The sequence below is a fragment of the Pogonomyrmex barbatus genome, unplaced genomic scaffold (genome assembly GCF_055798465.1).
Source record: "Pogonomyrmex barbatus isolate J1 unplaced genomic scaffold, ASM5579846v1 scaffold5, whole genome shotgun sequence".
NCBI classification, from domain to species: Eukaryota; Metazoa; Arthropoda; class Insecta; order Hymenoptera; family Formicidae; genus Pogonomyrmex; species Pogonomyrmex barbatus.
Window position 1 is genome coordinate 5,144,343 of NW_028297149.1, and position 10,382 is coordinate 5,154,724.

General features: G+C 30.8%; 2 protein-coding genes and 1 long non-coding RNA gene across 7 annotated transcripts in view; 1 reads left to right on the top strand and 2 right to left on the bottom strand.

The window, feature by feature from the left end:
* The window catches only part of LOC105423523 (uncharacterized), a 54,831-nt gene extending 46,560 nt beyond the window's left edge, over positions 1 to 8,271 (top strand). Inside the window, exons 2-3 of the long non-coding RNA XR_016140498.1 lie at positions 5,914 to 6,593; positions 7,882 to 8,271. This is a non-coding gene — a long non-coding RNA (uncharacterized LOC105423523). The remainder of the gene's footprint in view (positions 1 to 5,913; positions 6,594 to 7,881) is intronic.
* On the bottom strand, positions 361 to 2,112 carry RpL6 (ribosomal protein L6). Of its 3 annotated transcripts, none has more exons than XM_011633286.3 (4): positions 2,014 to 2,112; positions 1,316 to 1,522; positions 866 to 1,139; positions 361 to 764 (listed from the first exon to the last, which is right to left on the bottom strand). In XM_011633286.3, the coding sequence occupies exons 2-4, from the start codon at positions 1,520 to 1,522 to the stop codon at positions 418 to 420; spliced, it is 828 nt and encodes a 275-aa protein (XP_011631588.2). In that variant the 5' UTR covers positions 2,014 to 2,112; the 3' UTR covers positions 361 to 417. The 3 variants fall into 3 exon arrangements, with proteins under 3 accessions (XP_011631588.2, XP_088938205.1, XP_011631589.2); XM_089082079.1 differs by having other exon boundaries at positions 1,905 to 2,047; XM_011633287.3 differs by lacking the exon at positions 2,014 to 2,112 and adding an exon at positions 1,934 to 2,012.
* ergic53 (lectin, mannose binding protein ergic53) lies at positions 2,338 to 6,359 on the bottom strand. Of its 3 annotated transcripts, none has more exons than XM_011633290.3 (10): positions 6,191 to 6,359; positions 5,400 to 5,456; positions 4,966 to 5,236; positions 4,761 to 4,860; positions 4,576 to 4,687; positions 4,333 to 4,504; positions 4,076 to 4,260; positions 3,797 to 3,972; positions 3,546 to 3,727; positions 2,338 to 3,466 (listed from the first exon to the last, which is right to left on the bottom strand). In XM_011633290.3, exons 1-10 carry the CDS (start codon positions 6,357 to 6,359, stop codon positions 3,430 to 3,432), a joined length of 1,461 nt encoding a protein of 486 aa, XP_011631592.2. In that variant the 3' UTR covers positions 2,338 to 3,429. The 3 variants fall into 3 exon arrangements, with proteins under 3 accessions (XP_011631592.2, XP_088938203.1, XP_011631591.2); XM_089082077.1 differs by having other exon boundaries at positions 3,797 to 3,978; XM_011633289.2 differs by having other exon boundaries at positions 3,797 to 3,987.
* Positions 8,272 to 10,382: the final 2,111 nt, after the last annotated feature.

Below are 10,382 nucleotides of genomic sequence, written 5' to 3' on the forward strand. Positions count from 1 at the left end.
TGGTACTTTTATAGGTTTTAAGAATATGAAAACATGTTTTTAAAGAAGTACAAAATAAAACTATATGATGCAAAAAACTTTTTCATGTTATTTTTCACCTCTGATGTCACATAACCCATGTCGAGCCACGAAAAAATCAAGCTTTAAATCACGAAAATATAATGCATCTTAATATAAAGATTGTACTAAAATTAAAAATTTTTGGATTTTCAGAAATCACAATTCCGAGATCTTCAAAATACAAAAATTAAGTCTCAAAAATTGGTAAAAAAATAGAATAGAAGAATCTAATTGGTAAGAAAACTGCAATAGTTAAAATTTTATACATATGTATATGATAAAGGATAAAAATAAGACAGATTTGTAATTTTATAGTTTATTTCCTTGAAAATTTTGGATTATGAACACGACAGAAAATTAAAATTTCATTCTGTGTGGATACTGACTGCTTCGTAGTCCAAACATCGCTGACAGATAAGTGAACAGTAACTTTTTATCTTTATGTTTTTTAATAGCATTAATTATCATTTTGTCAACTACTTTCTGATCAGCTATCCTCTGATCACTTGGTTTATATTCTTCTTTCTTTTTGCTGAAGATGTCACCTTCTTCTTTCTTTGCGCGCTTGTCGCGTTTCCTCTGGAAATAATTATCAGTAAGGTGCTGAGGCAATTTGATGCCAAATAAATTCAATCTCGTGGAAGTAGCAATCACATAATTTTGACTGACTCTTCGCAAAGGACAAGCATTGATCAGGAATGGGCCTATAAATTTATTAATAATAAAATAAATTATAATTCATTATTATACTAATTTGTTAACAAAGTATAAAAAAATAAAACTTAAAATTCAATAATAAGCATACCGGTAATTAAAAGTAAACCACTCTTCAGTTGTTTCAAAAAGACCACTCTCTTTCCTTTATGAGGACCAGCCAACAGAATACAGACTGTCCCTGGTTTCAGAGAAGGTCTCAAATAACGACGATGTTCATGGAAACATTTCTTAGCATGATGTACGGTAACGCGATCAGCAGTAGGGTAGTTAGCACGTCTCTTTTTTAAAAGCACAATACGCTTCTCTCCATTCTTATCACCACCGATCTGCTTTTCAATAGTCAATGGTTTCTTCGGCTTGACCTATAACATATCCATCTCTCAATCCAAGTCAAATTTATATATTTTGAAAATAGAATATCTTCAGTTAATTTTTCATAGTTTTGTAATTAATTTAAAGAATCAGAATTTTAATATTTTAGAAAATAATTATAAAATATTAATTATGTTTTACATATTATATTAAATTAACTGCTTACTTTTTTGGGTGTTTTCTTGTCAAGGAATTTATAAATGGCCTTCTTGTGGTACATGCGAGTACGGCTGAACCTGTAAACGCCATTTCCTAAGTCATAATTCCTTGGCGGTCCCCTAGTAGATTTGCTTTTCTTCTTTGCAGCTTCTTTGGCTGCAGCTGGTTCAGCTGCAGCCTTTTTCTCCGGAGTTTGAACCTTTATCTCCACCATCTATAAAAATAAAGAATCAAGGTAGATTTAATTGTCGAAACTAAAACTCTACAGACAATTATCTACATCTAAAAATTAAATACAATTTTATTTCATGCATATATATATATATACACAAGTAGCAAAACTGCGAATTGGATTTGGTTATATTAGGTTAAGTCCCACGCTTCACGTGTCAGGACAATAATTACGAGAAAAAAACCAGGTGTGACTTATCAATAATAGAAATTATGAATAATTTTAACAAATCCGATAATTTTTATGATAATAACATATTACTATCTATTTATAATCTGAAATATCAGAGAAATGACGCATATATACACTCAATAAAAAGATAGCGTTAACTCTTTATATCACAAAAATATAGCGTCGTCCTTACAGCTCAGCTATAAATTATACGATATTCACCCGGAAAGTTGGATATATTATTGTTATAATAACCGGATTCCTTCGATTATATCAAACCGTTTGTCACATCACAATCTTACCGTAAGGAGAACGGCCGAAAGAAGCGGCGAGATCGCTACACCTATCGGAAAAGATGCGAATCGTAAAAACGTAATACGAGATATTTCGAGATATATCGATAAATCGAAGACACATTTTAAATTAATAGAATGATTGTAATTGTACTTTAAAAAATTTTTAAAAATAAAATAGAATTAAATTATAATCAATTAGTTGATCATAATATAATTTAACTAATTTTATTTTTGTAAATTTTTATGATTCTTAATTACTAATAACAATGTAGCGCGTTTAATTATGGTCAAATTGATGTAAGGAAATAAAAATCTACTAAATATTAAATATTTTCTCGCTTTTCACCCTCCTTGTATTTTTGTTAGATATATTTTTTTCATACATGACTACATAATTCGATAAACTTTTACAAATGCAATGATAAGGAATAACGAAATTAGAGGATCTTTCCATTTTTCCTACGCTATCGTAACTCTATTCACACATACATCTTACACGCGTACATACATTATTTAAAGATCTTTTAATTTCAAAAACTCACTGCATACGATCACGTTTATATGGTAGATTGTAATATACGCAAACGCACGTCGTTTACTATAATAATCTTTGCTAACTGAATGATGACATTTAAAATCGTTATCATATAATGTTAAGATCCGACGTGTGATATTTCTCTCTCCTCATTCTAAGAGAGAGAAATGACATGGCTCACAGTAAAACGCTGACGACTTCAAACGCGGCAAAAAAGAATAATTCTTAAGATTAAAGTAATTCGTATATTCACATACTAAATGCATAATACAAAAAATATCGTACAAAGATTTACAGAAAAGCTGCGTTAGCGTTGCGAGACATCAATGATACAGCTACAAATGAAATTCGCAAAATACGATGTGTGTATGTGTAACGATAAATATGTTTGCGATGATCGGTAGTAAAAACCTATATATTTTATATTTATATATATATATATATATATATATATATATATAATATATAACGACACAAAAAAGACCGTAAGCAACTTTAATAATTCTCAAAAGGTCAACTAATTCGAAAGCACCCTTTAACTTAAATTTTTCTCCTCCAATCGCTTTTGTCAAGTATACGATAACAATAATATACATTGCATTGCAGAGAGATATTGTACTCCATTTAGATATTTAACAGAAATATTTAAAATGAATCACATCGCTGCGAGATATCTTCATGCTCCCGTGAAGTAATACCCAACGGATATTGTATAGTTTTATATTAATCTAGTCGATGAAGAATTTATTATACAAATGTCGAGACACACGTATTTCGCGGATATGAATAACGTGTAATAAAAATAATCGAACGTGTAATTGAAATATCGAAGTATCGAATCGTATTCACAAATAAGAATGTATTGGCCAATATGAATGATGTATATATTAGTAAAGCTTCTTCATTTGTGCCTCTTTATTGTCTCTGCAGAGAAGAAACAAAAGTAATATTATATATCCTTTTTATATATTTGTAATATATGAATTTTTATGTGTTTAATTACCGATAACAACTGTATCCCAAAAAGAGTATCATCTGTGCAGCAAAAACTATCAGGAACGTGGTCAATGATAGACAGGTAGGACAATCTGTGTTCCCTGTGGTTTTAATGTCCTTTTTTAATGTATTAAGTCCGTCTCGCATCTCTGTCATAAATGACTGATAATCATATCCCATTGGCTGTACCTATCAATATTTTATTATTGATACATTTTATAAAATTTGATACTTTTGAAATATACAAATGATACAAACGTGTGCTGTTGGAGCGCGCGCTTGATTATTAAGAATGGATTCAGTCTTAGTATGAACTTCTCCGACAAAAGATTTAATTTCTCTAGCTGTATTCAATATAAGATTTTGATTATCCAAAACAGCGTCGACTTCTTGCCGACGTATGGTATCGATTAAGGGTTGATGTCCTGATTGGCCTACAACTTGCGCACCTAATTAGATGCATGCATTTTTATGTCAAATTAATTGATACATAACATTATTTTGATATAAATAATAATTTAATTATGGGCGATTTACCTTGTCCAATTTGAGATATTAAACCCAGAGTTCTCTCTTGTCTTCCAACAATTTCATCTAATTTCTTGTGAAGTTCACGCAAGCCATCGAATATCTGGCTCTGCCCATTGAATATCTGTCGTAATTCTCTTTGATTTTCTGATTCAAAATCTTCATAGTCCACCTTCTGCATTTCTGGATGCTCTCTATCAAAATAATACAGCAACTTAATATTAGGACTTGTATTATAAAAGTAAAATGATATCATATCCTCCTACTTGTGGTATTCTTCTTTTTGTTCATTTAATTTTTTTTGGTAGTCTAAGTATTCCTGCTGGAGTTTAGCTTGTTCCTCTAGAGAAACTTTACTACCATCCACCGGCAATTGTCCGGGAGGATAAAGAGAGGTCGTAAGGAAATATAAAATGTCATGATCATCAGCCAGACCACCTGAATAAATAGAAATTCGATAAAATACATGATATAATTACGTTTACATCAATATTTTTTTATATGTATACCAGTGGCAGCAGAAATTCCAAAGTATCCGTTTTTCGGTAATATAACGTTGTCAATTCGGAAGCAAATATCATAATCGTGTTCACTGTTTGTCATGCCACTATGGAATAATAACTTGAATGGAAAAAGTCAATTAATCAAGATGTTGATATAAAAAAATTACTGGAAAATTCTGTAGAGTACTCACAGTTAATGTATTCATATAATATTCTATCCGCGCTCGCGTGGCGAAAGGTTTGTTACGAAAATCTCGCAAACAACCTGCCAACTGCTGTGTAGAACCATCGCTGTTTCAGAACAAGATAAAACAAGAATTATTTTCAGCTACTTTGAATATACGAGTCGTACAGATTATAAAATAAATCAAATAATTATTAAATAGCAATATTTACTTTATATGATCAAACTCCTTCGTGCCATCATTGACAATCGCCATTATATATGGATTGTTGTGTTTATTGTCATTATCGAACGAGTCAAAGAAGATTCCCAGACCCGTCCAAAGATCTGAACTACCAAACACGGTGCCATTGTAGTATCCTTTGCTACTTGTGTACCAGAATGCCAAACCGTCCGCTCCTATCCTTCCACGTCCACTTATTCGGAATACTAATTCTACCTCCCACCAGTCGAAAGTTGTTGGTTGTTTTACCCATATTGCACCTAAGCAATATTTTGCAAATTTTTTGTAATGTAAATCGTCAACATGTACTTGACGTACTTTACATACTTTGAATATTTAAATCTTGCAAAAATACTTTCAATTTATTTCCAAAAAGATTTTCAAATATTGTCTTATTTACATATACAACATTGATATACAAACCTTTCTGACTTCTAAGTGATGGTGCTACCCTAACATTTTCCGAACTAGCGATGGTATCTGTAATATAAGATATAAATGTATTTTTAAAAGGAAATAAATTATATATATGGATATATATTGAATTTAAAAAATTTTAAATTATAAAAAATATATTAAACCATCATTTTGATAGCAGATGAGTAAAGCATATGTTTGTTAAAATCAGCATAATATAGTATATTGGTACTTCAAATAATTATTATTATAAAATATATTTCTAAACAAGAGAGAAATCTTCATACATTAACAATATTTTTTACTGACTTTATTAAGTATAATCTATTTTTTGCATAATGTCTACTTTATAGCATCCAACTGAACTAAGAAGAAAATTAAATCATTAGGAAACTAGTAAACTAGATATTAACAGCGATTACTTTTTTTTCTCGGAAACGTCCAATTGTTGTATCAATTACAGACGAATCGCGCCTAATGAGCCGACGTGATTTGTTACTTTTTTTTTCATACATGAAAGCGAGAAGCATGCGTGTACACACGTCATCAGTGTTTTGATCGCTTTCGCGGCAATGTGGCGGGGATTCACGCGGCCGCGATCGCGGCGACGAGATCAAGAGCGAGATGGTGCTCATCGGAGAACGCGAGAGAGCGACGGATCTTCCTGCTGCGTCGTTCAGATCGGCCCCGTTAGGGTAACATACGGAAGTATCAAGTGCGCGACGTCGACGCGACAGGTGTCGGTCTAGGTTATACGCTTTCCATTTTCCAGAGGAGAAGGGGATATTCGTACTCACTTCCACCGTACTCCCAGAACGGTACGCTGCCGTCCTTCTGCGCGAGGTATGGCGGCTTGAACGAGTACTTGTACTCGAACTTTCGATGCGGCGTCTCGCCGCGGCACGACGACACGCCGCACAACACGAGGAAAACAAAGAGCCACCTCACCTCGGCGGCCATCTTCATTTCGACTGGCTGACTGACTGACGATCGGCTGGCCGGCAATGCTTACGCGGTACGCCGTGAAGTTGCCCGCGGACGCGCGCCACGCGCACGTCGTGCGACGGCCGGTCATTGGTGGGACGTGCGTGATTTAGGCTGTGCAATTGGCCCGTCGTCAGTGACGTGTCACTTTCGTGGCCAATTTTCGCGAGGATCTCGAGCAATCTCGAGTGACATTTGACTCGCTTCAAGCGCTAGGTTCGTTCCTTTTTTTACACACTTTTAGATTCGCCCATCGTGTTTAAAGATTCACGATATAATAAGCAATTTTTTATTGTTGCATTAGACTGCATTAAAATTTTCTTTCTCGCTTTTACTAAGCTTCAAACGTGTATTTACTTCACTTTAAATAAAAATGTACATTGATGCATTTATAAAGAACATATTTGTGTCCATTTTTATTAATGTAAATTAACTTTAATTTAATTTGCTGTTTATTTTTATTATTTTTTTAACTTTTAAAGCTAAAAAAGACCCGAGATAGAAGTTAATTTGTGTTGACCAAAATATTAATAACTGTGTGCTAGTAGAAAGAATAGCTTTGTAACCGCCAAGATTCTTTAATACGATTGATTCTTGTCCTTAATTCCTCATTGGATCCAAATATATAAATTAATCTTATTAAATCTTATACACCTGCAAAGTTTTTTTGCTGAAGGCAGTTAATAATATTCATTTTTAATGTATAGATTAATTTAATTATCTTGTCAAATTAAAACAGAAAGATAAATTAAACCGAGTAACCGATTAAAATTAATAGACATTGCTAGAAATAGATACTTATACAATACAGATCTCCAAGAAATGTTTTAAAAACCTATCCAAAGGATGTTCTATGGACGAGAGGATATTTTAAGAATTCCCGACATTCTTCGAATAAAGTGTAAGAGTATGAATAGATTAAGAAATTAGGAATAAAAAATTAAATTTCGATATATAGGAAATCATTTTTTTAGTTGAAAATAAAGACTTAAGACACAATGAAAGAAATAAAGAATAGAAAATTAGGAAAACAGAAAAGTAAATTTCAATATATAAAAAATATTTCAGGATAAAACAAGGAAGATGTTCTTAACCGAAAATGATTTTTTTTTCTTAAATTGTTCCAATTTAATTCCTTATTCTTTATTTTCGTTTATTATGTCTGAATTTTAATTATCCGTTTTTAATATTTTATATTTTATTCTTTATCGTACATTCTTTTTATTTGAATTTTAAAAAACCTGTTTATTCTGCTTCCTTTTTATTTTTAATCCGCATTAAAATAAATCGCGGTGATAATTTGTCGATGTTTCACATATACGAAGAAATTAAATATACGAAGAAAATTAAATGATTCGAGAGCGCTTGTGTGATTTTTGTTATTTAACTTGAAAATTTATTCTAAAAGAGGTGACGAATAAAACTAGTTTTTTATGTTAACTATTTATACTAAATAATTTATACTAAATAACTACTGAATTAATGACCGCATTTTTTATTTCAGATAAATTATCTCTTGCGAAATAAATGCCTGAAGAAAGATCAAATACAGCAGCTAAGTATACTAATTTACGTGATCTTATTTTTTGCCTTATTTCTACAGCAATTTGCACGAGCATTTTTAATAGGCAATATAGTTAAAAAAAAAAAAAAGCTGATCAAAAAATCTTGCAGCTTCGTGACGATTCTGTGACGCGCAAAAAAAAGAAGATAAAGGGTGCGTTCCTTTACTCACTCCGAGTACTCATGCTATGACATAATGGAAGTACTGCGACTCCCGTCATCCTTCCGTTTTAGTTTCGTGCGCTTTTTAATTGCTTCAAGATTATAAAACGAAACGCAGTTGCAGTACGTTTTCAAGCTCCAACTGAAAATGGCTGACATATGTAATATTAAAAAAAATATAATTTTATTATATAATTTAATTTTATTATATAATTTATATAATTTATTATAAAATTTAATATATATTAAATATATATTAAATTTTATAATATATATAAATAATTAATAATAATAAAAAAATAAATAATAAATAATAAAAAATTAATAATAATATTAATATTATTAATAATAACAATAATAAAAAAAATAATTAATAATAATAAATAATTTCATAATATATAATATCATAATAATATTCATTATATTATTTCATATTATACGCTTTATTTTCTTCAGCATCAATCAAAGTTATTTCAGTCTCTACGGAAGCAGCCATCTTTGTGCTCTAACTGCTTTACCTCGCTGGTTGCAGTAGCCGCAACAGAAAGTAGAAAGTCAAAATCAATGACGTCATAGAATTCAAGGCAGTATCACAGTATAAGTAGATACATAGCTTCACTCTGCTCAATATCTGTGAAATGATTGTCACTTGCGCATGACGGAAATGCACACTCAACAATATGGCGGTTCAAAAAAATTGTGTATAACCTTAGTGTAACCGTAGTATAACCACAGTAAATTTATATAAACATGAATAAAAAAAGTGGATATCGATGTTTATTTAATAATTGTGAAAGTACAAGTACTGAATAAAGGAAAAAAGAAACACTATTTAGATTTTAGAAGATACAAAAAGGTATTATTCATTGTATTATTTAAACCATAATATTAATTTTAACATAATTAAAAAGTTAGAGCTAGTTTACATTTCTTGTTACTTATGAAAAATGAATTAATTTGTACTCTACTGATTTATAACTTTTGTAATTATTGTACACACACACACACACACACACACACACACACACACACACACACACAAAACTATAAATAATCTTATCAATTAATGGATTTGTTTGAACTCTATAATTTTTATCTGAAATTTTATTTCTTAATAAATATATACAACAATATATACACATATCGTAAATATATATTTTCTATATTTAATAATTGTGTTTTGCATATTTGTTATACATATATTGGCAATAGAAATAAACTTATACGTGAATTAAATGTAAATAAAAAATTTTGAATAAACCTTTTCTTATTGTATTCGTTAATTTGCATAAGTTATTGCATTATTTCTCTTTAATTATATTATAGTTTTATTTTATGCTTATTATTTTAAACAGCCCGCGCTGCACACTCAACATCATGGCTGACCATTTCATTTCTGAGTGTCAATCATGTAACTTTTCCTCTAAGGCGGAAATGTGAAAAGTGAAAAGTTTCACGTGAACTTACGATCATATACGATTTTGCGGGATCATATAACTCTCTTAAACGTGAAAACGTGAAATTTTTCACGTGTACTTTTTCACCATGTATCTTGATGGCGGAAAGGCGGAAATCTAGGGAATTAATAAGTATGCTTCGGAATTAAAGAATATTAGGGCTGCGTTAGTGTCAGTTCACAATAAATATTTAATCTTTAAACCGTAAGAAATTGACCAATCATAGTCGATTATTCTTTTTATATTCGATTATAATTGGTCAATTTCTTACTTTTTAAAGCTTAAATCACCTATTGTGGACCGACACTTAGGATTAAGTGTACGTAGTACATATACAATTGGTTATTAAAAGATTATATAATATAATAAGATAATAATAAGATTATATAATATAATAGTATATAATATTGTACCAATAAAATAATTTTCATTAGCTATAAAACTGATGAAACTATCATGATTTCATAATTTTACTTTCCACGCATCCAAATTACATACATAATCGCTGTATGTGAAAAGTTTCACGAGAAATGTCAAGGTTTGAAAAATGAAAAGTAGAAAGTGAAAAATGAAAAATGAAAAATTTCGCGTAAAGTTACATGATTGAGTCCCAGATCAAAGGTGCCAACAGAGAGTGAAGTTACTGTATCTACTTATACTGTGGCAGTACTTTCGGAGTACACTGCTTTCTATATCGGAACGCTTATTCGTAGTACTGACAGTACTCGGAGTGAATAAAGGAACGCACCCCAAATTGACACGTGAGGGAAGGAAGGACATTTTTTTTCTTCGTCGATTGCGATATTGGCCTTATTGGCTCGTG

Bases quoted from the DNA above. Each gene is read 5' to 3' on its own strand.
- RpL6 (XM_011633286.3), bottom strand. From the start codon at position 1,522: ATGGTGGAGATAAAGGTTCAAACTCCGGAGAAAAAGGCTGCAGCTGAA. The intron at 1,140-1,315 runs GTAAGCAGTTAA...GATATGTTATAG, and splicing joins ACAAGAAAACACCCAAAAAA to GTCAAGCCGAAGAAACCATT. The intron at 765-865 runs GTATGCTTATTA...ATAAATTTATAG, and splicing joins TGGTTTACTTTTAATTACCG to GCCCATTCCTGATCAATGCT.
- ergic53 (XM_011633289.2), bottom strand. From the start codon at position 6,359: ATGAAGATGGCCGCCGAGGTGAGGTGGCTCTTTGTTTTCCTCGTGTTG. The intron at 4,505-4,575 runs GTATACATATAA...CTATTTATTCAG, and splicing joins TGGAATTTCTGCTGCCACTG to GTGGTCTGGCTGATGATCAT. The intron at 4,261-4,332 runs GTAGGAGGATAT...TTATTTTGATAG, and splicing joins CAAAAAGAAGAATACCACAA to AGAGCATCCAGAAATGCAGA.